This window comes from Topomyia yanbarensis, chromosome 3 (genome assembly GCF_030247195.1).
Source record: "Topomyia yanbarensis strain Yona2022 chromosome 3, ASM3024719v1, whole genome shotgun sequence".
Lineage (NCBI taxonomy): Eukaryota > Metazoa > Arthropoda > Insecta > Diptera > Culicidae > Topomyia > Topomyia yanbarensis.
The window spans coordinates 69,161,339-69,188,695 of NC_080672.1; the positions used below are offsets into that span (position 1 = coordinate 69,161,339).

Sequence of the window (27,357 nt, forward strand, 5' to 3'; positions counted from 1 at the left end):
GTAATTAAAACTAGTTAACTGAAAGATATGAGAACACCATTCAATAGAAAATTTTCTCACCTTTCCAATGGAAGGATAAAAAAAGGATAAAGGAGGATTCAAAATACGAAGTAAACTTTTCGAGTTAGAGGTATTTTAAGATAAATAAGTTTTTTACACAAAAAGTTCAATTACTCTGTAACGGTTGAGATTTGATAGTATGCGTAGAACGATTTTATTCTCCAAATCTGACAGTTAATCATCCCCCGAGAGGTTCTTAATCATGAACCAAACACCCTGTATATAAAAAACAAATAAATTATCGAACATTATTTCTATCGACTATCGCTTTCCGCTTCTTGTGTTAAATTTTAGCATTTACTAGTCAGAGCGTCTATCAGGCAACCGCAACAGTAACAGACAAGATAAAACGTCATGATGGTAGCATCTTAGGCGGTTAGGTATTTTCGTTCCAACTAACGGATTTGTGGTACATATTTCAAAGGACTACCGACACTTTAGAACACTTTATGTCTAGCCGAGATTATTCCGACGCGTAAGCCACACCCATATATGATTCGTTGCTAACAAGGTGACGCCGTTGTGATTTTTAAGCCTGCCTCTGACCCCCACACCAAAAGGCTCGCACAGAAAGCTCCCTGGTAGTGTACACATCTGTTGTCAGCGACAAGAAAAGGCAACACAAAATGAAAAAAAAAACTATTCGTGAAGACGCTGAGATCAAAAAATACAAAAAATATACGTGATAGTAACCGGCACAATAAATATTTTAGAGTTAGAGTTGCAAAGAAATTAACTGCATCAAGCACCCAGTAGAACGATATTCCTTTTAAGGGGCCCACCACAGTATTTATGATAGACACAGAAAGCAATTTTTTTCTAAATTCTATTAAAATTATTATAAAAGTAATGCAAATAAAAAATCTTTTTGGTGAATTACTAATTCCAGCGGCGTAGCTAGAGGAGGGAGGGTGGTTTGGGGGTCAAACCCCCCACAGCCCCCCCCCCCAAACCAAAATTAATTAAATTGAAAAAAATATTGGTGGTGACCAATTTAATATAAAAAATAGAAACTAATCGTTCTCAACACGTTGCATTCAAAATCACTAAGAACGCGTTGATCTCCCGTCAGCATGCTCCAGGTTTCTTGACCGTAGAAGACAACCGGTCCAATGAGCGATTTGTAGAAGATTAACTTCATTCGGTGTCGTACCTTCGTCGATCGAAGGATTTTTCGAAGCCCAAAGTAACAACGTTCTCCTGCTAGAATACTTTTCTAAATTTCTCAGTTGGTGTCATTATTGGCGGTCATTAGTGAGCCCAAATTCACGAGCTCACCCAGTTAACGAAATGGCAACTAGGCGGGTTAAAACATGCCGACGAGTGGTAGGCTATTGAACTCGATATCGTCGTCCTCGCTTCAACCGTCAGTCGGGTGTACGTTCCCACCATCGTCTCAAGATTGTGTGGCACAATATTGACGTTATCGGTGAAGCTAAAAAACTGAGTAGACTTCCGGAAAACCGTCTCAATCTTAGCTCTTATTATCACACCTTATCGTAGGTCTTTCCGAATTTCAAAAGAACTCAAAAGTATTTCTAATACTCATCACATATCACTCGATCTATTTTCGCTGGTTCGGAAATCCGTATTTGGACGTTAAATGCTAGTTTTCTCAACGATCTCGCTTGCTAACGGTGATTCAGCAATATGATTGGTCGATAACTATTTGCAGCAATCCCGCTTAACACCCTTTTTAAAGATGGGACATACTACTTCCTCCATCCAATCTTCCAGTAAAATCTGTTTCTCCCAGATCTTTAAAACCACCCGGTGGAGTGCTCTACACAACGCCTCTCTTTCGTGTTTTAGCAGCTCCATGGCAGTTGATCATTGCCAGCGGCTTTATCAGTCCTCAACCCGCCGATCAGCTCACGAATCTTCGGTAGATCTTGCGCTGGGAATCTGTCGTCGGCTGCGCATGTCCCCAGACTGATTCTTGCGATAGTCTCGTCGTCTACTGCTATTTCGATGTTCGTCATAATACACTTATCGATCAGCTCGCACTCGGTTGTGAGAAGGTCTCCATTAGTATCTCTTCAATTGTCAGCCTGTGGCACATAGCCTTTGCTTGAGCGATTTACCTACTCGTAGAATTTTCATAACTCTATACAGATGCTCCATCGCCTATCTTCCTGTAGGCGATTTCGAATCTATATTCGCACTGTGGAAGGTGCGCACATTTTTGATGTTGGAGAAAAATTTTCCGTTCATTAGAACGTGCTGGATTTGGTTCTAAATTTGTTAATAAAATGATCTCAGGGGTGAGGTTCATGTCGCTGATGAGGAGCTTCACATTCTGCCGCGTGCTCCAAATGCGCGTAAAAGGTATCTTTCTCGTTCTCGGGTTACGCTTCGTGAGGGCAGTGCACGTTAACGATGCTGTAGGTGTAAAAAAGGCCTTTAATCCACACACCTCCTTTCTCTGATAGTCTGGTACTTGATTACGTGTTGGTGCATCTTGCCCAGTACTACACAGCTGATTCCCAACTTGTTTGTTGTGCCGTCGCTCTAGTAGAATGTAACCGCGCGATGCCCGCTTTTCCACACATTCTGTCCTGCCAAGCAAAGTTCCTACAATGTTACGTCTTTGAAGTTGCGAGTTTCCAGCTCATTGTGTAGGATTCGTTCGAATCCAGGGAAGCCCAAAGACTTACAGTTTGATGTGCCAAATTTCCAATCGTAGTCCTTTTTTCGTTACGTGGGCTTCGATCGATTATTCCGATCCGCCTTGTCCTCCTGATTCTTCGTAACGTGGTGTTTTCCGGGCGGCTTGTTGGGTTTGACACAACCTCCTGTCTTCTCGGACAGCCGCGCGGGTTTTTTTTGCCACCTCACGTATCAGTTCTGTCTACGGTAGGGTTATAGCGCACATGCACACTCGCACCTTCTCATTTCGCTTCTACTGCAGAAGACGGCAGTGCCCAGTCGATGCCGGGATACAGATTAAATGTCATCAATAGACGCACAGGAAAGCATGAGATAGGAGCTTGTGAACACTGGGAAGTATTCACCATTTGATGACCAACCTTCGAAGTTGATGGTTTCGAAATTTTGTGATGTTAACCGTAAGATATATTCCATTTTAAAACTCTATGAAGATATTGAAGGTATTCTTTATTTTTTTCTTATTTTTAGAATGGAATGGTAACCGCTGAACTGTTTTTGTTTGTGAACTACGATCTACGATTTTCGTCAATCCCCCCCCCCCCCCCCCACCAAACCAAATTTCTGGCTACGCCACTGACTAATTCTATATTAAAAATTCTCTAATTTTATTGGTTAAAAGATGTTTCAGTCTTGTTTCGAATTGAATGCGATTTGTTATATGTATTAATTCAGTAGGAAACTGATTATAGAACTGTGGCCCGCTAAATGAAATACGTTTTTGACCAAGGTTTGTGGAGGCCCTGCACAGTGGCGGATTTGTCTAAAAACCTGGCCAAAAGTCGAAAATGGTTTTGATTGCCCTGCAAAGGTACATACCACGGTTTTTTGGGGCGCAGATTACGATTTTGATGTCAGATTTTCAAAATTCAAAATGGCGGATACAAAATAGCTAATGAAAATTTAATGGTTCCAGTGTATGTCAATAACGTTTATAATGTATCGAATTTTAAATGGTGTGTAGTATGTACTATGTAAACTATGTATTTTGAAATATTATTCAACATAGCTACAAAGATTTTATACTCTCTGTACAATTATTATTCAATTGCTGTCCGATGTGTGTTTTTCTAAATTATAGAAAATAAGCCGATTCTTCGACAAAAATGCATGGAGTAAAAATTGACAACAAGTTGCATGCATGCAAATTGCAGCAACTTAAAAATGAATGACAAAAATACGAAAACGAAGTGAAATTCACGAAGATCCATAGTTTTATTTAAAATGTTAGACCGAGGATTTGTTCAAAGTCCATTATTACGATGAAACATCCATTTAAATTCATGCGTTATGCTTGGTCAGAACATGCTTGTACTGCTTCCTGGTATAGTTTTGAGCAACCAAGTTTTGTTGTAATGCTTTCTGACATACTACGACTGACAACCTTCTCACAAACAAATTCGCCAAGCTGGAGTATACGCCAAAGTGAAGTTTTTGGCCAAATCATGGCCGGAGATTTCAGTAATTCTTTTGCGCTATTCTACTGATTTTCGCTCGTAGTATCCAGTCATATATTCCACCTCTAAAACTGTGTTGTTTTGCATGATCAAACGTCATAGTTTCCTGGTAACGTTTAAGCATGGTATTCAAAATAAAGTCAATCCAAGCAATGGCAAAATGTTATGTAAATTATTGCAAGCATAGTTTGATACATAACTGGTTTCTTAAAAATAATTTTAAGACATCGATTTTAAAAAGTTAGTAGTTTCAATATGCTGTCACGCCCCCACACTGCAACAAGATGGTTTAGTAATGAATGAATGTGTGCATAGTAAAACTTTAATGGCACGTGCAGCGGTACAAAAGTACAAACCCGACGCATAACCGCACATAATGCAGTCACCTTTTTTGAGAGATTTTCCAGGAGAGCGTAGAATCCAACTAAAGACCTAGATATTTAAAATATTTCGTTTCCCCAATTTCGTAGCGTTCAGCTATTGGATGCGGATGATCTTCTATGGATTTTCTAGATGAATGGAATAACATGTATTTGGTTTTTGATAAATTTTGGGAGAAAAGGTTATTGAAATATCCCATGAGTAATTTCAGATCATATTCCATATCACAAACTATGTTTCTAGAGCTATTGTTTATATAAAACAAAGCTGTATCATCTGCGAAAAGATGTGGTGTGCCTTTTAATTTAAGTCTTCCTAGGTCGTTGATATAAAGAAGAAATAGTAATGGTCCAATATTGCTTCCCTGCGATACTCCTATTTCTACTGCTCTGTACGAACTAGTTGCATTGCCAATAGACACGCATTGAATTCTGTTCGACAAGTTACTACGAATTAGATTATTAGCTAAATCTCTTATGCCATATCGTTCCAACTTTCCTATCAATATAGAGTGATCTAGTGTATCAAATGCTTTTTTTAAAATCCCGAAAGAGAGAGCCAACATCTTTTCTCTGATCAATGCCATCAACAATAGACTCAACTAATTCAGTCATTGCAATCAACGTACTACAATCCTGCCTAAAACCGTACTGAAAATTATAGATTAAGTTGTGCTTGTTTATGAAATCGAGTAACCGAGAGATCAACAATTTTTCAAACACTTTATTGAGTACTGATACTGTTGAAATAGGACGATAGTTGCCCGAGTCACAGGGATTTCCAGATTTTCTTTTGTGACTTATTATGAATAGTTTTTAAAGTTAACTAGGCTCCAAAAACCTCGTGGCACCCGATTCTATCCCAATATGTCTATGCATGAAGATGGAACTAAATGTGCACAAACCATTATTAGAAATTTAGCTACACCCAAAATCCGGCCGTAATCCATGCACGGTAAAAAAATGCGCTAATAGCAAGACGTTTAATGCTAAAACGGTCCCAACAAAAAATTCCCCAAACTGCAATACCAGCACTTTCAAATCTTCTCTGCGTCGCACTCATGTTTCATCAATTCTTATTCAATAAATATTACCGCGTCGGATTGTCCGGAAATGTGTAGCACTTCGCTTGTCATTGCATCAAGCGAAGCGAACACAATGTGGATAAAGATGAGTTTCGATTTTCTCTACACGATACATTCGGTATTTGAAGATCGGCTCAGTCAGAAAAAAAACTACTCGGAATACTATGCATATATAACCCGTCCTGTGCTAAGCCAAGACAAGAGTTTCGGCTTCACTGTGTCGTATCGGCATAAACAGAACTTCTGCTCGGACGGGACATCACGTTTGATCAGTCGTTCGATTGAAACACAAAGTGTGTTTCAGTTTTAGGGATTTGCGTCTAGCCGGCGCTAATCTATTCCGACAAAAAATTAGTGTCGGTTTCTGATGAGACGAAGTCGAAACGCACCCATGTAATAAACTCGAAATAGTCGTGGGGTATTTTGGTTGGTGTTAAATTGAAATTTATTTTCTATCACAGACGTCAACAGCAAGGTAGCGACTGGGCAGAACATGCACAGTCCTTTCCGTGATGTACGGGAAGCAAGACCGGTTTAGATCCACGCATCCGAACCAAGGGTCTGGATCCAGACACTTGGATCTGGATCTAAGCACCAAGTCTGAGCCTGTTTCAAGTGCGGACCTGGTAAGAGGAAATGGGGATGGGCTAGATCCAGGGACTGGTCCAGATCCAGGGACTGGATCGGATTCGGGTGCTGGTCCGGATCCGGAAGCTGCCTATAATTTTTATTTATTCACTAATTGCCAATATTGGGACAGACAGTCAGAAATCCGCCAGAATTCCAGATGGTTTTACCCGATACTAACACTATCATAGATATCGAACGAATTATCCTACATACCAACAGAGCTGCGCTTGACACACACTGAAAAAGTGTTTGGTTGTGTGATGCACATACAGCAACCGAAATTCGTCATTCCACCTTTTACTACCTTTGCGGGAATATGAGTTTGATACCGCAATGCGCAATTGCGTGGTCTGTTACCGAAAAGACAATAGAATCTTACCCAAAAGTAATCGAAACATACCCGTCAAATTTTGTGTGTAGTAGTAGTTCAGCCTGCGCGAATCAATGGAAGGCGGGTATATGAAATAAATAAATTCACAAATTCAAAAACTTCTTTCTAATAACACATTTCCTGATTTCAGAACCCTCAAACAAACTCGAACCCAATTGATGGTGCTAGGTAGTACGTGGTATGCTTGCTTCACTCATAATTACCTAACAACGCTCCTCGGAACAGGTTCACACACCGGTCAGCAACGGGAACGTCCAACCACGGTATTAAGTCGTCGCAGTGCCCTTATCAGCACCGACATTGTTGGCAGCGGACATAAATAATCCACCTTGTTCGACCTGCTATAGTTCAGCCACCATTCATCTTCCTTCTGCTGAGAGACGGCTGCTTAAGCTTGATTAGGAGGCTCCAGTACTCCACTTAGGTGAAGAATGGCGGAAGGTACTCGCCCGTCCTGTGCTCTGTACGTACCAACCAAACAGCAATTCCATGCCAAGCGCGCATTATTTAATCTTATCCGGACTCATGTTCAACATTGCTCGTAATGCATAAATAATTTATATTTCCCTCTATGTGACTTTGAATGGGAGCCCGGGATCTGCTGGCTCCTTTACGGATCTTTCGAGTGGGGTTCGCTTTGTTAGTTCCATCGCAAAAAGGCCCGGACCGAGCGGACCCGCGAGCAGGAGGAAGCAGTTCATAATATTGTAAAAATAAATAACGGGAGAACGAGCCTCCTTAAGAGGTAAGCAATTGACCTGAAGCAGCCAACCCAGAGCCACTTTGGGTCGCTCGATCGCTGACGGCCACTCGAGTCCGCCACAGGCCCATTGAGTCTCAATCAAAACCCAATCCTGAAGCCGAAAGCAGCCCACTCTTGGCCGTCGTCGTCGTCGTCATCGCTTCGGCTCGAATCGTCAGGTATCACTACCTACCCCCACTTGAAGCGGGTTTTAATCCAATTTTTTCGGCGAACCTCGGTAAACAAACTTATTCAAATCTCCTGCGGGCTCTGGGTTCGAGTGGAGTCTTGAGCTGCAAAACCGATTCGGGATAGATTGTTTACTTATATTGACTGCTCATCCTCATCACCATCATCGCCACCATCGCTCACGTCGGGTTTTGTAGCTTGTGAAAATACGTGAGATTTTGATAGGATGAACGCGGTGAGTTGATCAGACGGTTTCCGAACAATCGTAGATCATACCTCCAGCAGCAGTTGTTTTCATAAGAATCTTCCAATAGAGGCAACGCGCGCGCCCATTGCGCGTAATGATGTGAGGATGATATTCAAGAAAAAAAAGTTGTATGAAAAAATAATCATAATCGAAATGATTTCTCGGCCCGCGTGTTAGGCGGGGGAGACCTCCCTCACGCAAATCAAAAATCCTCTTTCTTTCCGTTTTCCCCTGCCAAGCGGCAGCACCATCCATCGCACACACACATTGTTGTAGTATCAATAATAATAGTAAAAGCAAGCTTGTTATTATTGTTCGCCGGATTGCCCCGGCCTACTGCGGAACCGGGGAGGGGTCGATCGATTTTTTGGTAGCGCTTGATTACAGACTCCGTACGAGCAGCACCCTCCCTTTGCGAGCTTCGGCGCGACCCATTTAAGGGGGCCTCGGGTTAGAGCTCTCTGTTATTACAAGCGTGATTTCATTTGAATTCGATCGACTGACTACCTCCGGTCCGCTCCCACCACCATCACCACCGCCACCGCCCGAAAAGTGAAAAAAGAGACTTCTATGTTTTCTCAAACAATACCTGAAAATCTGATCGGATTTTGTTGTTATTTGCTGGCTCACATCGTCTCTCGCTATCCCTCTTCCGCGCACACACGGCTCGAGCCATGAGCGAGCAATTTGATGATGATCCTGCTGAATAGGGCCCCGGGGAGAAATGCGTATAGGCTCGTGTATTCGATATGCTATATAGGCTGATCAATATAAAAGAAAACGATTTGAAGCAGCAATTGACCGAATTTTCTAGTCATTTAGCCACTTCTCGGAATCACTCGAAGCTTGATGAAGTGGAAACCGAATGGGAAGTTGGTCGGTTAGCTGGTTTGGGTCGTCGCTGGTGAGCTGATCCCTGGAAACCGATTGAGTTAGGTGTGAAAGTTTGCGGTACTGTGATTGATAACACATCAATTACCACACATTTTCCTAGCGACTTGTAGTACTCGATTTGAGCTATAAATTCGCTTTACCTTACCTAGAGCTTATCATTCATAAACAACCTGAACGCGAATGGGGTTAATCGATCGCCATGTTCACTGCTTAGATGGCGACACGACACGTAATAAAGGCATTATCCTCACCAGCGCCGACAGTCACAGGGTATTAATTTCTAACAGCCTCAACCCACTCCCCGGTAATTGAAATCGCACAATTTTTTTATTGACCGCGTCGCTCCGTTTGCCAATCAGCTCAATCGTTATCCTGCTGCCCTATTCGACTTGGACCTGTTCCATCCGATACAATGTGATCACAATTTCACGATGCCGCCCGACCGCGATCACCGGCCACTTTCTGCCACTAGTAATCAATTCGGTGCTTTATTAGAGAATTTAATGGGTTCCCCCCAGTCGGTGAGTAGATGCCGGACCGGTAGTTAAAAGTCGGCTCCGGAGCAGCTCTGAAGTGGTTCGTTTGTGGGGACATTTTTGCCTTTTTACGATCGTTTGTCGAGGAGAAAAAAAACAAAATCAAATTTTTATTGGGAGGTTTACTAGTTCGATGAGTTAGTGATTTCGAGATGGAAAGAAGCTAATAGGTTCGAATCCGGAGAGAAATCGGTACGTGATTTACGATTCAGCGGGAATGTCCACCCGCTTATTGGGTTGTAAAACGGAAAGTTTTATAAGCCAATAAAGATCATTATCGGATGATGATTCTATTATTTTCCCCCACTCGCACCGTTTCCCGATAGCCAGAACAACAACGGCTCCAACAAGGTCGCTAGTGAAAAATTAATCCATAGTAGGCTGTGGGAACATAATTGCAAGCTCATTTCTGCTTCGTTGCGTTGGCTTGTCACGCTGTTGTCTGAGGCATCATATGGGAACTATCCGGGCAGTCCACCTACTACTACTACTCGGTATAGAACCGTTTCGGTATGAAACGCTTGTACTTTTGGGCTATAAATCTTGATCTAGTAGAGCTGATAAGATCTGACGACCGTGGCGCGGCTTTTGCATAAACATGGTCCCGACCGCCACCCGGGCGGTGGGTTTCTTTCCCCCGCAGCATGAACACATAAACACGCGCGCTGCTGCACTCAAAGCTAGTTCTATACACATATATAATGAGATTCGCTCCCCCCAAGTTCCCATGCAGATCGATAAGGGAACGTGGCGTTACGGGGCCTCATCGCTAGATATGGTGCCCGGTTTGTGGGCATGGGAAAAGTGTGCTTGTTAATTGGTGCCGCCGCGCTGATTGACGAGATTGTGGTCCGGTTCGGTGTTGTTTCGGACGACGGATATTAGCATTCATTTCGATTTAAGTGTTGGCTTTAATTTTTCAATTTTCTGCTATCTTTATGGTGTATTTATTAAGGAAGAGGAGTTGGTGGTTAGAGCAGCGTTATGGAGCTTTTGGAGTGATGCGCCATCAGTAGGTTGCTACTTTTTTGAACTCAAATATCTGAGACCAGAACCTACTTGCTTCGGTTTCGCACCAGTACTACTTCGAGCTGTTAATTTGGAAGGTCCTCAAGAGAGAAAATGTTCCTCCTTTTTTATTGCTTCCCTCCTTAGGGTCACCAGAGTCACATTCGCCAGTAGACGTGTTAATATAGATATTCGTGATGGCTGGGGGCGTTGTTCTTTTTGCATTTCTACAAAAGATCGCTTGGAGCATCCCTAAATGGAACGCTTCTCCTCGCGCTGTTTGTGCGCGGGACATATCGAGAGATCATGTGGCCTACCCACACAGTAGATACAGTACCGTCTTTACGCATGGGCACACTGGGCCAGGGCCAGGGGCCCCGGGCTTTTAGGGGCCCCCAACTTAGAATGAACATAGAATCATTTAGAATGCTATATTCCAAAAAATAGTAGCACACAATTGTTTATAACTCTTTAGCATGTCAGCAACAATGGATCAGTCGCTTGGATTCGTACATTACATTTTATCTCATATGACGGTTAAAGAGCATTAGACAATCAAGGGGAATGATGGTAGCGGTAAGAAACGAGGCACATCATGACCAGAATGGTAATGGACCAATTCTAACGTCAATCTAACATTTCGATTAGAGATGTCCGATTACGATTCGAATAATCGATAAATGGCTATGGAAATCGAATAATTTAACTTAAAATGTTTACTTTTAAAATACCTTAGGAGAATATAGCTCAATGCGAGTCGAGGGTCTTTTCCATATTTACAGGTATAGATAATAAAAATAACAAAAAACGAATTTTAGTGGCTGGTCGCCCGATTTAAGTTGTTCTGCTATATGAACCATCGGCAGACCGTATTTGGCTGGAGCTCCACTTCTTGCTTCTGCGACTCACTCATTTCGATAGTTCACCAGTAATCAGTAATTGTAAACCATTTAGTTTATGAAGAGGACTACACCTAACATTGGTAATGATTATTAGTAGGCGAGATCTGATTTGAAACAGTTCATTTTTTCTGTCGATAATTTTTCTCGCGATATTTTCTACTATTTTGGAAGTTTTTTTTTCATAGTAGCACCGGTTTGGTGGTTTAAGTTTCGGTTGTGTTTGGCTGTAAATTCGCGGAGGAAGCGAAGGGGACTTTACGGAAGAGCTGAAGAGGTGAGCGGTTGACTTACGACAGGCGATCCGAACCAGTAAAGGAACATTCCAGGATAGTTGAGTGAAGAAGAGTATGAAGCTGTCTGGTTTGAACCCCAGATCTGTTTCCAGTGAGCCTGTTCCGGTTATATTTTATGTTTCATATATTTTATATTTTGTATATTTTTTGTTGGTTGGTCGGGATTTACTGTGTTTTTATTTAATTGAAGGCTGCACTAGTGTGTTGATAACGCCTGTTTTTTCCGGGTGGAGTCATCTTAAATGATGTAAAATACCGGACAGCTGCAATCAGTTGATCCACTAAATTCCTTCTTTCATGTCATAGGAGGTGATGAGAACATTCATTGCTTACATCATTTGAATTTTCTGCATTTCTTGTATATTGTTTTGAGTGGTGCGGGTGGATTGGTGGTCACATTTGTCATATTTGATGAAAGGCCTTTAAGTCAAAGCTACAGTAATGTTTACTGCTGCTCTTCTGTAAATGGAGGGACGTGCACGAAAGGATGTTTGTGGAGTGTGACAGGACGGGACGAGATGTGTAGTTGAGATGAAGAAGCCGTTTTCATGTACCATTTTCGATTATCGTGCACCGATGCGGTGCTTTAGTTTTGCACTTTCGACCAGTATCAATGAAACAATCCATTCTTCCCTTTGCTCAGAAGTGCCAAAGTGCCGCGAAACTACTCCGGCGCACATCAATCGAAAACTCGAATATAGTAGGACAAAGATATTCTCTTGGGTGCTACCGTAGATAGGTAACCCGATGTTGTCATAACAAGAGTTAGTCAGGTATAGCGGTTTATATGTTGTGCTTTGGGGTTGCCAAAATGACTACGATACTAAATTTCAAAACACTTTAATTTTAGTATGTCCTTAATTTACATCTAATTACAATATTTAATATGAAGTTGGAGATGAATGGTAGTAGCCATACGCGTCGGATGCTAACGATTTTTTTTTTCGATTTGTGATTATTCGGAGGAATTGTGGAAGTTGCTCAACAAGGGCTACACCGTAAGGGGCTGTTTCTTTTAAAATTTAAAGATGGCCATTGTCATCAGGAAGGATACCAAGAATAGCAGAAAAAGTCATCTTGAACAAGCCTAAGACGTTCGTTTGATAAGGGAATATTTGTCTGTTTGCATTTTATATCTAGCACCTAGTACACATAGTTTATACATTTTGACATCAAATATAGTGTATTTCTCTTGTTGGGTACATATTCCAGTGTTTTGATCTACTGTGGCAGACCCTTTTTTATTTATTTATTATATTTTCTTCCAACGGACCTCTAGGATCTTATTGAAGTAATTAAAGTATTTTACACAATTCTACCAACTACATAACCAACACAGCACAATAATCATTTTCAACAAATTTGAACAATCAAAACTTATACATTGTATGCCACATCAGGGTGTTGTATCATTATTAATCTGAGTGATTCCCAATTGCTAACTATAGGCGCTGTCTCAGTAAGGTAATATAGAACGTACGAGGTTTATTGTCTTACTGGGTGCAGTCGTCCATAAGAGCGAGTAAAGGCGCTATAACCTAGGCTCATTAGCTAAGGCAAGGTGTAAATACCTCTGTCACATCCCAAAGGACCAAAGGAGTGACATTAACCTTCTTAGTCTAGTCACTCCCAACGATTTATCATATCCCCTTTACACTGAAACGGTCGGTACGGTTGTCCTCGTTTCTTCCTTCTGCAAGATTCAAAATGATTCGTTAGTTGGATTATTCATTAAATGAATAATTTAATTGCCGTATAATTTTGAAACATCTTTAAACCAAACTCTGCACAGTAGGCCTGGCCGTTTTAACATTTGCGATATATTACACATAATATGCTTCAAATATTAATGTTGACAAGAAAAACACTAAAGAATATCTGCAGTGTTTTCCAGGATGCTTTTCAATACTGGCTGTGTAAGGGTTAGAATGTAATAGAGAATAAAATAGGGCGACACCTAACATTGGTAAGTTTACGTTTCAATTTCCTCTCATCAGTATTTGACACTGATTTAACTTCAGATTGTTTGCACCCAGCTTTGGCTAAGCTTTTTGTTTAAATAGGTGGGAGCTCGTGATAAACTTATACCACTAATCGTATTCGTTTCGAAAGGTACCAAGAAAGAACGGCAACCAACAAGGTGGTCAAATTTGCACAAGGAAGCTGTGCAGAAAGTGGAAGAGAAAGATTTCGAAATTCGGTACACAATCCTTGTTTGGCAAGCGATCCGCGCTTGGGGCAAATTTTCATTTCTTCATCACATCAGGAATTGTGAATGCACAAATCTACATGAAAACCTCTAAAAATCATTCCTGGACTTCTTGAGGTTTCACAGAATAGGCATTTTTCACTGTAACGTCGTATTCTGGTACAGAACCTATTTTTTTTTTTGCTCGACACTCCGCCTTATCAAAAATATTTTAGGCTGTCAGAATCAGGAATTGGAATATACTGGCTCAAATGGAACGTATCCCGTTGGTAGTCGAGGGTTTGTGCGTCACGGCAGCGTGCATTCGATGTATTTCCTATTTCTACTGTTTTACATGACTTGCATTAAAATTATGAACTGTTAATAGTTGTGGTAATGAATTATTGAAATGAATTGTGTTGCTCATATAAATACCATCGAGTAATTTTGGTGTTTCGCTATGTTTATTTGTTTACGTAACAATGAAGGTATTGAACATATGTACTTTCGAAAGGTGAGAGGCTAATTATTGGTGTTATTTTTTTTCGGTCTCTTTCTGAACTGAGTGCCTATCACCAACATCAGATAGGCTCTGCCATCATAACCCTAGACCTGCCACTCCATCGGCGCCATCGTTGAGATACTAATTCGTTGAGTATGAAACTATTAAAATTACTTATAAAGTACTTGTTTGCTATCTTCGTCTCTCCGAACCATTCACTATAAAAGAGAGCACGAAACTTCTGTCAGAATATATAAACAAATCTACCTCACCAATAATTTGTGTATGAAGAGACACTATTTCAAAGAATCGTTCTATTCCTGCAGCGAAAAATGTGAATATCTAAAATGAATGAACCTCGAATCGCGCATTAAGATTCGACATAATATCGATTGATTTCAATGGCTGCAATATTTAATATTATCATCTCTAAATGTAGTTGAATTTTGATTTTAAAAAATGTGGCTTGTTTAAAAGCTGGCAATTGACTTTTTCCAGCTGCATGTTATCAAGAACAGTAAGAAATCGAGAACAACATTGTACGAATCAATGAAACTTTTGTGAATCACGGTGTTGTCATCTATAAACAAGTTGAATTTTATTAGTATGTAGCTAAATTTTTTCCTTGATTGTCATAGTGTAAGGAAAATTATTGAATGAATCGTCGACATTGTAGTATTGACGTTCAACCCGCCTTACTCCATCATTCATCATTATTAACGGAGGCACTCTTCAGTCTCAAACAACGTATTACAACTATGAAGGTCAGATCATATCATATGGGGAGGGAATAGCGCAGCTGGTAAGTCCGTTACACTGTACGAAGCTCATCTGAGATCGAACTCCCACAACCGCATAATCATTTAAAAAATAAATCTCAAGGTGGAATAGATGGCTTCTTGATGCTAGGGATCATTTTTTAACCATCATATTCTACAGCAGTGTATACCTGTTCAATTATAGGTCCCCCTCAGCTCAGTTGTGCCCAGGGGCCCCGAGTGGTCTTAAGGCGGCCCTGAGTAGATACGCTTTTCGACATTTCTTCTACAAAAATCATCCACATGATTCTCACCGCTTGTACCACAATGAACTTCATTGCTATAATAGGTGTAGCAGATCATGGCACGCGGCACAAAATGGCGAACAGGCAGAAGAACCGTGTCAAAGAGGAGACAGGTAGAGCAGCCTCGTCGAAGGTCACCGGGCAGCTACGACTAACACTGAATGCAATCCTTAGCAGTACCGTATTTTCACTTGCATAAGCATATGGTCTTTAAAACAGTCGACCCCGTGTTTCTGTAGAGCTGTGCAATTCGAATTGGAATCGGAAATGACGCCATATATTTCGACCCATTTTGCTGATACTTAAACGTTGTCCTTAAATAACCCGTAACCAGCAAATAATTTTTCCAGTTTCAAGCTATTTACCACTATCCTAAGCTTATCAAGATGGACTCACGCGGCCAAATATCGCTAGAACTCGAGAAATATCCAGTAGATTTAATTTTTTTTATCTTTGGCCCCGAAAAAGGTCACACTGGCCCCGGTTGAGGAGCACGGATAAAATTTCAGCCGGGGAGTCGATTTTATTTCGATATCTTCTCAGCTTGAGGTGAATCTCTGTCAGGGGAAGTCATTTTTGCATGATCCTAGATAGAACCGTCCTTGCGCATGAGCTCATTGGGCCTGGGCCAGGGGCTCCGGAATTTTGGAGGGGGCCCGCACCGGGGATGGATATTGGATATAAGTCCGTACTAACGACTGTATTCGAAAAAGGTTTATAGTTTATGTTTTATCATCACTCATTTAACCAGGTTTCGTTTAAGGATGACCAACAAAAATCGTATAAGCGTACAATTTTTATCGGAATAGCATAATGACACACCGTATGTATACGCATTATACAAAATTTTTTCTTAACTAGTGCGTTGTGATGACTACTTTGCGATTCTCGTATATGCGTGCAAACCAAGTCGTATAATGTTTAAAATGAGCAGTAATATGCCGCAATAACGACTACACAAATGTGTGTCGGTAATAGCCAAATTAATTCAAGTATTGTACGCCAAGTATCGTAAAGCAAAGGGTGGTGGGACCAACTTGGTATGAAATGCTGGCTTGGTACAGAGTTCAAATTCAGTTCTGTTATGTTTCCAAAAAAAAATAAATAAATCGATACTTTGTGAAAAAGGGGATCTCAGTTATATGCTGATATTGTCTTCAATTCGTTCCCATACAAGCATGGTTGCACCGTAGCAGAAATAGTAACTTTGAACTTTGGAAATATGAATAAGAATTATAGGTAATAGTAAAAATTATGAGTTTTTCTATATGTTGTTTATAAACAGCTTTAGTTAATTTCAACATTAGAGCTGGTACTTATGTCAAAAGAACAAAAATATAGAAAGCGTGGATAGTATTCACAGAACTCGAAACATGTTGTAGCGAAAGTGTATCTGAAAGTAAATTTTGAAACAGTTAATGTGATTAATATGATTTCTATGATTTGATGAATTTTGCAAACATTGTTGTTTTATTGTTTCTTACACCAACTTGCATATATATTTCGTAGGAGTGAAGCAAAGGTTTATAATTTATTTAAATAATAACAATTTATTTTAATTATAATATGGCATTTTCTTCGATGGTTTTGGCAAAGATGTTTAGCTTCTTTACTATAATAGAGCAAATAATCAACGGACCTCGAAGAATTTATGCCAATTTGACATTAAATGGATTTTATGTACGTCTTCATCAGTACAAAGAAGATGTTCTAATTAATGAGTTGATTGTAACACATTTCAGATATCATTGAAAGTATGTTATGATAAGCAAGTTAGTTATCTCATGTTCGCATAGATAAAGTCCTATATCAGAGTGGTATAATAATATGCGTTTTTCAAGAGTCAATGAGTTTGGCACGAGCTAACCATACCTATCAAATGCTCTATGGAGTATGCAGGCACGTAATCTGATGCTTCAAGATTCGAGGCTGAGTGAAACCATTTGTAGGAAAAAAAACTAGATGCGGTTTAGGATGCGAGAATTTTAAAATAATGCGTTCTTAAGAAAAACAGGCGGTCGAAAGATGTATCTCATTCTTAATTTTTATGTTATATTAATATTTTTCGAAAGCTCATTATAATCGAATATAGTACTGTTTTGAGTCGTAAGAGTGCATAAAAGGTGTCTGTTTCTTGCCACACAGAATCACACTAAGTACCGACCACAGTCGCATTTATGTACAGTTTACATCGTATATTGAAACCCAATGTTATCTCAATGTAGATGTATTGCCTCCATTTTTGTCCGTATATAGCATATTTGCGCGTTGTATACGATTTAGTTGTTACATGTGCAACTCGGTAGAAATTTCGATATAACTACAAAATTGTTTGCTGGAAATGCCTCTTACCGATGTAATCGATGTAAAATCGCACATTGATTCATATCCCATGTGATGAAGGTGTGCAAGGAGCATCGGACAACCAAGCGGAATGATAATAGTGGCAAAAATGTGGCACAACAAGGCCAGTATTGCATTGGACCAATTCAAACGTTGTTCAAACATTTCGATATAAATTTCAACTTTTTGAGCAAAATAATATTTTTGAATTTCACGCATACAAAGTTAGGAAGGGACTGAATCGTAACGACAAACGGAACACGATGGCTAATAAATCTGTGTTTGCAAGCATTTTTCGGATGTGGCAAAATGATTTAGACCTTCATCACATTCGGGACCGTCAACGGTCAATCGACAAAATCAAATCACTCCAAATTCCGCAATTTTGCAGTCTTGCGAAAACCTGACTCTATTATTGCCGGATTTGGTATTTTCCACTGAATCAATAAAACCTTCAAACATTCCAGAAAATTGTTCTATCGAGAAAAAAATTGAGCCGCCTTGAAGCCAACTAAGTAAAATCCCAAAAGTGATTAAGAATGAACTTGAACACCACAAAACTGCAAAAAAGAGCGACCCCATTTCTTTGGTCACTAATAATATTTTTATGAGCATTCTTTGATGGGGGACGGGAATAGCGAGGTCGGTAAATCGATTGCCCTGTATGCAGCTCACCTGGGTTCGATTCCCAACCCCTCACAGAGATTAGAGATTTTTCTAAAGGAATGTTTCTAATCGCAAAAGAGGCATTCTTTGGTTATGGAGAAATCTTGTGGCTTTGAAACAAATTACTTCAATTTTCAAATGTCTCTATATCGATATCAAGGTAGCTATTATACGCTGACGTCAACAAAAAAAAAAATCATAAAAAATATAAAAGAAAATGCGACTTTCATTGCTGATTTGGTCGGTGTTAAGTCAGGCCGGACTAAGTCGCAAAATCTTGAAAAGTGAGATAATGATAGCACTGGATGAAGAATTTCTTCAGCTACGTTCGACTTTTACCAGAATTGTAATAGTTATAATTAGCATGAATTATGGCAAAAATAAATTTCGAATGCTATTACAACTTTAAACTCGTTTTCCTCGAAATCAGCGCGATGTCACTTAGTCCGGTCTGACTTAACACCGACCATTTAATCATTAAAATCGGCTAATTAAGTCGCCCGTAATAATTTTGGAAATCAAGCTAGGCTAAAGATTTGAAATGGTAATATTTTCGTCTGCATCGGGGCCTAAAATTCTCATATTCATTCTATGAACGATGAAGTCTACTGGATTCACCTTCGTCTTTTTGCTGCCTCCTCCATTGCTAAATACGTACAAAGCAAAACAATAAAGACAACTACGATTCTACGGAATCGAGTAGTAGAAGTGGTGACGTTCGTTTTCCTATAACAATACAAGAATTCAATCTTGTTTTAATTTTAAATCAGTGATTTTGATTCTTATTTTCAATTTTTAATTAAATGAAATTATTGCAATGCGCATTATAAAATGCAACTAGAACGCCGCAAATACAGGAAATATGCACACCAATAGTGCTTCAGCCGTCCAATATCATCGCTAGCTCGTAATTCCGCCAAATCGAACAACGACAGGTAAATATCGTTAGGCTAGTGTATTTTCGTTTTCGTCAGCACTATGTGCAATATCGAAGGGACCAATGTAGTTCTCAATCTCAAAGCGAAAACACGAGCGTGTGGAGGAAATAATGAAATTAAATTTACACGCATGCTTTGTCGTAGACCGTTATCTCATTTTCATAGTTTTCGTTTTGTTCTGGTGGTCTAACGACACAAACGAGTCAAACGTCTCTCCGGCTATTTTGGTGCGCGATCATGACCCATTCAACGTCACGCGAATCAGCGTAATTAGTTTTGTTGGAAAGCCATGTTGAAACATTATCTGCCACTGAATCGTACGCCGTTTTAAAGTCTACAAACAGATTGGAAATCCGCAAGTTGTATTCTCCGATTTTTTCCAGCATTTGTCGCAGGGTAAATATATGATTTGTCGTTAATTTTCGAGATCCGCTTTGACATTCGCCATCATTAAATGATTCATCCAACGGTTGCAGTTTGCTAATCAGAACACGGAAGCGTGCCTTACTGGCGATATTGAGTATCGTTTTGCTTCGATAGTTATTACACTCGAGCGTCGATAGGGCTTGCTTCGCGCAGCCGGATACTTCCTACTTTTATAAGTTCGAATGAGATTCCGTTTTTCCCTGCGCCTAGCATATTTGAACTAACGACCAGTACCACAGATAAAAAGGAAGCAAACGCCAAAAGGGACGAATACTCAATAGGTTCGTTAAATGAGAGCCAATCAAGAACACAAGTCACCCAGGTTTTTTTACGCGGGGAATACGTACCGCGTAAAAAAACGCGTAAAAACGCGTTGATTGGAAAATCCGCGTAAAAACCGCGTTGATTGGAAAATCCGCGTAAAAAAACCGCGCTAATTCGAAAATCCGCGTAAAAAAACTCTCAGCAAATTATTTTTGGAAGTTTTTTTTTGCGCGGATTTCGCAATTAACAATATTCTAAGTCCTTTTGAATCCAAAAGACTTAGAATATTTTCGGAAAGATGGAAGAGATGAGTCTGGAAGACTCCTTATGGCCCACATCCCAATCAATATGGGTATTTTCGAAATGGTCTTGAAGAGTAGGTACCAGAAATTGATTTTGACGCCATTTTGAAATCCAAGATGGCGACATCCGGTTTAGCGGAAGTTCCCTACAACCCATGCAATATTTGCTAAAACAGCGTTAATTGGAAAATTCGCGTAAAAAAACTGCGTTAATTGGAAAATCCGCGTAAAAAACCGCGTTAATTGAAAAATCCGCGTAAAAAATCCTCGTGAAAAAACCGCGCAAAAAAACCGCGTGAAAAAAACCTGGGTGTATAGTGAATTAGAATTTCTTCCCGTATTTGGCTAGAACACCACGTTTTGCTGCTATGGGCCGATTTCTTGATCCATGCTCTACTTTAAAACCAGATTTGTTGTAGCGTTTAAAGTTATGTGTAGTAAATAAGACACTAACCCGATCAATCTTTAACGAATACGCGTCATAAAATTTATAGGTCACTAACATCTAGTGCAACTGAGATGAGAGCCATTCAGTGATCTAACTTTCATGAAGATAGTCGACAGGCTTTGAGTTTTGTTTAAAGAGTGTACTACAACGCTTGATACGAAATGTTGGAATACGTAACTAAGATTCACACTTATCGACTGGTCACAGTGGCCTCCTGTTGTGTATTATTGAACTTAAAGAAAGTAGATCATACATTTGCCCTCGACATTGAGAATTTTGAAAAATTTCATCTTTCGGTATAGTAAGTTTAGTGTTTCAACATCCTAAACATAATTAAGACGAACTTGCGCTTCGAACGATATTTTTACTGACCCGTAGTCTTCATCAAAGTTGTTCGGAATGTTATTTCAAATAACTGTTTTGAGGACATTAGCACTACTTATTTAGGATATTGATATAAATATATTTATGTGTGAAAGGCCTTTTATATATTTATGAAACGTTTCAAATTTCTTTGATCTTCTGCAGTATTGTTTAGAACAATAAAATACACATGTTTGAAGAAGACAGGAGTCTAAACCTTGCAATAATACTAAAATATATAGCATGAACTATGGCAACATTCGTGAATATGTAGGAAAAATAGTGCTTCCGTGTCTTCAACAAAGTTGTTGGAAACAACATTCCCTTTAACATGGTTGATGATTTCTTGACTAATATATGATTGCGATAGGACAAATTAGTTGCTCAGCTGGAATCCCAAAAATAAAGAAGCCTTCAAATCTTGTCACTGATCTCAACAACCACTACAAATTGGATTAAGTCATTCCAAACTCTTTCGCCCATACCCCTTTGACCGAGTTGCCGAAGGACATCTCAATTTACCCGCCGCGAACCTCCACCTGTCAAACTCATCGTCAGTTTTCCTGCGACTGTTGTTGACTGACTGTTACTGACACCCCGCCTGCTAATGCCACTTGAGAGAACTTCATCGCAGCAGCCCAATCTAAATATCTCAAGTACTATACTCAACAAACGGCCGCCAGAGGTGGCCATCGCTGCTGCACTGACTGTCACTCAGCCGGCCACCACCGTCGCGTCACGTCGTCTCCGTCACGTCACCGACCGACCGGCCAGCACTCTGAATAAGCCTAATCAAAACCCGAAGAAATTCCATAGCATTCCACGCATCAGGGGCCCAGCGTACTCGAATTCTCCGAATCAGCTGCCAACCAGCCAGCGTGAAGCAAAGGCCATACAAAATGTAAACACGGGAATTATACACATCAAATTAGTGAAATAAGATTTTCTCCCTGCGCTTTGCTTTGCTTTGCTTCTCGCCCGAAAAAAAACCTGATCCAAATCCGATCTCGATGAAAAGTAGGCGGCGGGGGAGACTCTCGAGTCTCGAAGGTAGGCGACGAACGACGGAATTGCCCCGGTTCGCTGTTTGTTAAGATATTTTTCCCGGTATTATCCGAGCCAATGAGCACGGTTGATTATAATTTGACACTTTTAACACATTCTTTTGTTTCGTTTTTGCTGTGCGAAACGTGGTTTTGCGGGGTCCTTCCTGGAGCGAATTAGGAGGAGGCTGAAATTTACTACCTTTCAAGCATGAGGCTTGGTTTTTTTTGTGCGCAGGGTGCTTGCAGGTTAAGTGAGCTGTAAAATGCTCAAACAAGTCACTTAGCATTTGTGCCTGTTTGTCACAACGAGCGGACGCAGTCAACCGTAAACAGGAGCGAAGTGAAGATGGGTCAATCACTCATGGCCGAAGGAGCGAGACGAGTGAGTTCGTCAGGTTGAGAAAAATTGACAGATGACAGGGTGACTTAACACGACCTTCTCACTGATTTTAGAGCAGTTGGGTGTTCGCAAAAGATTGGCACAGGATGAAAAATGTCACTAATCCCTTGTTGTGTTTGTGTCAACAGAAATCCCCTGAGCACGCTCGCATACAACGCCCCGGACATCCAGACCAAAAGCGAGTTCCAAGCGCACACTTTTCACTCGCAGACCGGCAATAAATCACTGATTAATACGCGAATAAATATTATTAATAACGCCATAAATAAACTAGTTTTCCGGCGTTTGTGGTTGCAGAGTCGCAACCGCAGCAACCCGACGACTTTACAAGCTTGATAACAGATGTCTCGTTTCCTCCCGGCTCGCCGGAGCTATTTCGAATCGCAGTCACTGATCGCACCACTTTTTCCCTTCTTTTTTCCTTCGCAGGCGTTTGTACCAACGCGACCGCCCCGTCGGTATCCTCGATCAATCGAATTCTGCGGAATCGGGCGGCAGAACGAGCGGCTGCTGAATTTGCTCGTGCTGCTGGCTACGGTCTGTACCCGCCACCCCCGTACGGAGGTTTTCCATGGCCAACACCGGCTCATTTGTGGCCGCCGGGACAACCACTACCCGGAATGACACCACCGGGTAGTAGCACCAATTCCACCCCGGTGACGATCGGATCGCCCGGGTCCGGGTCGCACGATACACTCGGCAGTCCGGATGGGAACCGACTGATTGGTGAGTTTGGTAAATGGCTTTGTGGTTGCGGAGAGCGAGTATTTACTGATGGGGGGCCTTTTTGGGTTTGCAGATATTGAAGGTGAGGATTCGAATAGCTTGGATGGGGATCAACCAAAGTTTAGACGGAATAGGACAACTTTTACGCCGGAACAGCTGGAGGAGCTGGAGAAGGAATTTGACAAGTCGCACTACCCGTGCGTGAGTACGAGGGAACGGCTAGCGTCTCGAACTTCGCTGAGCGAAGCGCGTGTTCAGGTTAGTAGTCGAAACCCTAGTCATAAGTGTTTGACTAATTCTACAACTTGAACTACTAGGTTTGGTTTTCCAACAGACGGGCGAAATGGCGACGTCATCAAAGAATGAATCTTTTAAAAAGGTCCAGTTCCCCGAGTTCGCGAGCAGCGGCAGCAGCAGCAAGTTCCGCTTTCACCCCTGGTTCCCCGCCGCCACCGGGATCGGGATCGGTGTCGGGCACGGGAGTCCAACCGCTGCCGGGCCTCACGGGAGCACATCACCAAAACCAGTCAACCTCACCGGCAGTGGGAACGTCCCACCAGGCGCAGGCAGCGGCAGCAGCAGTGGCAGCAGCTCAGGCGGCATCATTAGTCACAGCATCAACTCCATTATTAATGGGCGGTGAGCATAGTGCGTTCCGCTCTCTGGTACCCTCGTCGGCGGCGGCCCTATTCGCCGGACTAACCCGCTCCTATGCAGCCACCGCAGCTAGTTGCTCCTCGAACCCGTCGATCAGCCCCGTTCCCAGCGATTCCGACGAAGAAATTAACGTCCACGACGATGAATCCGACATCGAGGTGTCCAGCAGAAATGGCGAAGGTTCCACACCCCTGCAGCTGACCAAACACGAACGTCACTAGGGGGCGCCGGTAGTACTCAATATCTAAGCAATTATGTAAATATTACACTCCCCCACCCGTTTCCGAGACCACTCGGTACGGAACGGAACACACAAGCCCGTCCTATTTTCACCGTCCCTCTAGGCTGTAGCTAGCGCGTACAACACTTATGGTGCAATTCAGATATCTTTCTCTCCCCCCCCCTACCTTCCCGTACTTTCGTTCGTTCCAACATGGCCGTTCGATCGGCCACTGCAGACAGCAAGCAAGCAAACAAGCGAAATGGAAAAGGAAACCCTAAAAATTGAATACCCTTGCCCAGGCGCAAACACGATTACCCCTCGTTTTCGAATTACCACCACACAGTCGTCCACGGTTCGGCCGATGGGAGAGGAGGACTAGTACTGATGGCCATGAATCACGCTCACCATTCCATCCGGCGGTGGTGCTAAAATATGGCGCACCACAGCTCGCTCTGTGTGGGTGAGACGAGCCCTCGAACGTAGACGAGTGACACACTGCTGCGGTCACTATGATCGGTGCGGCGCCATTATGGCTATCCGTCCGTCCGACTTGACTATGTTTCTTTCAAACACTTGAACACCACTCACAAATGCTGGACACGGTTTCGGCAATTTATTGACACATGGCACTATTTGGATGATTAAAATGAGATAATAACTTTCGGTGAATTATTTTGACACCTGAGAAGAAAACAACTTGCACGTTTCGGCAACGATTGGAAACATCTTAAAAACCACTCTATCAATCAAACGAAAAACCAAAATTATCCTAATCAACTTGTTACACGAGTAGCAAATTTCCTAAATTACTAACCTGCTTCGACAACCGCAGCAACGCTGCAGTTATACACATTGTTCAATCAGGCCCCCCACTCCATCCGTCCAGCCGAAGGGGGCCGTCACAGCAAGCCATGGCAAACGAGTTTGTCACAGCCAACACCTCTGGCCGCACTGGGCAATGGGCACTGCCACTCACAGTTTGCTAAGGTTGCGTGAATGCGTCGTTAGCCTGAAGAAATTCCGTTCTTCTTGCGTTCATTCCAGCCCGTACCCACACATTAGCACCCGAAGCCGAATGCGAACTTGTCACGCGAGTGCTGATCCTCTTTTCAGTCATCCTCCTCCTCCTTCGCCTGTTTAACGAATGCTGTCTGTGTGTGCGCCCCTGTCAAAATCGAAAACAGAGGAAAATCGGTTCGTGCCTGGACGAAAATTGGTACTTCAAAACGTTAATAAAAACATTCTAAAACCCTCCTAATAACAAACACCGTTTTTTTCGAACACATGGAACAACAATCAAAACGAAACGAAAACGAGAAAGATATCGGAAACTAATAATCTATTCTAATTAGTCTTTAAACAAGCAGTGTACAGACAAAAAAACGCAGAGGCAAATACATAAACTAACGATAAGGTTGTAGGTTGTAGGATGCACTTGCACATAGGCACAAATTTATATTCACGACCACAGTAAACAACAACAAACTGGCAGAAGCATCTGCCGCCTACTATCCTACTACTAATGGTAATTAGCAACACTGTAAATAGCGCCTTTTATCGCAATCCTGGCAAAAGAAAAACAAAGAAAAACACGCGCACGTCTCCATCATTCGATTCCGATAATGATGATGATGTTGATAATTAAAATGGAAAAAAGTGAGGAAAAAAGCACTGTAGAATAGATAAGCAAATTCGAGCTAAATTAATTGAGTTGTATTCCTAACCTAACCAAGCCGGAGACGGCCAGGCCAGGCAACAGTAAGTGCGTAGAGAAGTGATACAAGATATCGAAGGAAACTGCGGACACGTACACACATACAAAGCACTAGGTTAATTAAATTATATATTTTATTTAGTGCGATAAGAGTTGTGAGACGCAAACGTTGATGGAGAGAGCTTGAAAAGGAGAGAAGCTAGTAATAGATGAAAAGCATAAGAGAGAGACAGATAGAAGAAGTTATAAAACCAGTGATGGTCGTTTGTAGAAAATCGATAATGGAAACCCGTGTTATTAGTGTAAGTAATGCAATTTATTTTGACGAAGAGATAAAGGCGATGAAAATTTAAAACAAATTCATTTTGTGATCCGAAATATTTCCGTCCATAAATAGTATCTTATCTACCTTTGAAGTAGATTTTGAAAATAAAAGATGGGTAGGTAATGCTAACGAGATAACCGTAACGAAGTAGAATACACTTAACTTTTCCTCTTTTAAATTATGCCGTAAATTGTCATCGGATTTTTTTTTTAAATTTGGTAAATCTAAATAGGGTTACTGTGCCTAAATTCATTTTAGCACCTCTATTCATCCCACCCATTTCAACACATTAGTTAGAGCAGTGTCTGCTACCTCTATTCAAAGCATTAGCTCAAATGGCAGAATGAATAAGGGTGCGTTGTACTCGACTAACGCGAGTTTTTTTTTTCATTTTCCATATTTTTTCTTGATCTGCATCTTAAGAACAAAGCAAAGATGTTGATACCTCTTTAAGCGCAAGCCGAGTTATTAGCGAAATAGTGTAACATCGTGACTAACGAGATGGGCACGTGCACCCTAGTTATTTTTGCAATTCAAAAAAACAATATCGCGTTCAGTATTGTGGAATATGTAAGCACTTTAAGATTATGCACATTTTTTCCATGACGATATTAATAAGGACTGTAGTATTTTTGCAACACAAAAAGGACGCTTGCGCTTTAAGTTCATCCTATTTTTTTAATTTTCGCTAATATAAGAAGTTTAGTGCCAAAATTTCTCTCAAATAAAAAACAAGTAACTCGACTAGGATGATGTCGTCCGCGTAGACGAACACCTATACTCCTTTGGGTAGTGCAGCGAATATTGACTTCATCCTAATTATGAATAGCGATACTGCAAGCACTGATCTTCGTGGGACTCCGTTAGGCTCCCAAAATTCGTCGGAGTTCACCGCCGATGTATACCTGGAATCGTCGCTCCTTTAGGTAACTTAAAAAAAATATTTCAATAAAAACCTGAGACAGGGAAAATGTACAAAAACCCTAATGTCTCAGGGAACGGGTTTGGGCTGCCATAACCCGACCACTCTAAAAAACCACTGCTCTTACCCAGAACCTGATTCCAGATAGAATTCCTTAATATCGGTAGGGTCACTAAAAGTTTATCGGTAGTCATCGGTAGGCAGGGTTTTGTCCCAAAAACGTAGTGTTGACATAGAATTTTAAAATACTGAAAACACAGATCTCAGACCAAATCCAACTCAAAAATGAATGTTGAGTAGGATGTGTCCAAAATCAATAAAAATCGGTAGTTTTCGGTAGGGATAAGAAAATATCGGTAG

The 27,357-nt window shown here is 41.2% G+C and overlaps 1 protein-coding gene across 3 annotated transcripts in view; it reads left to right on the forward strand.

Annotated features, from left to right (window-relative positions):
• The window catches only part of LOC131688861 (paired box protein Pax-6-like), a 227,209-nt gene extending 201,122 nt beyond the window's left edge, over positions 1-26,087 (forward strand). Inside the window, exons 4-6 of one of the 3 annotated variants that reach the window (XM_058973439.1) lie at positions 22,860-23,165; positions 23,230-23,414; positions 23,474-26,087. In XM_058973439.1, the coding sequence (XP_058829422.1) occupies positions 22,860-23,165; positions 23,230-23,414; positions 23,474-24,034 (1,052 nt within the window). In that variant the 3' untranslated portion in view covers positions 24,035-26,087. The remainder of the gene's footprint in view (positions 1-22,859; positions 23,166-23,229; positions 23,415-23,473) is intronic. The other 2 variants (XM_058973440.1, XM_058973441.1) reach the window with 2 other exon arrangements.
• The last annotated feature ends 1,270 nt before the right edge of the window (positions 26,088-27,357 follow it).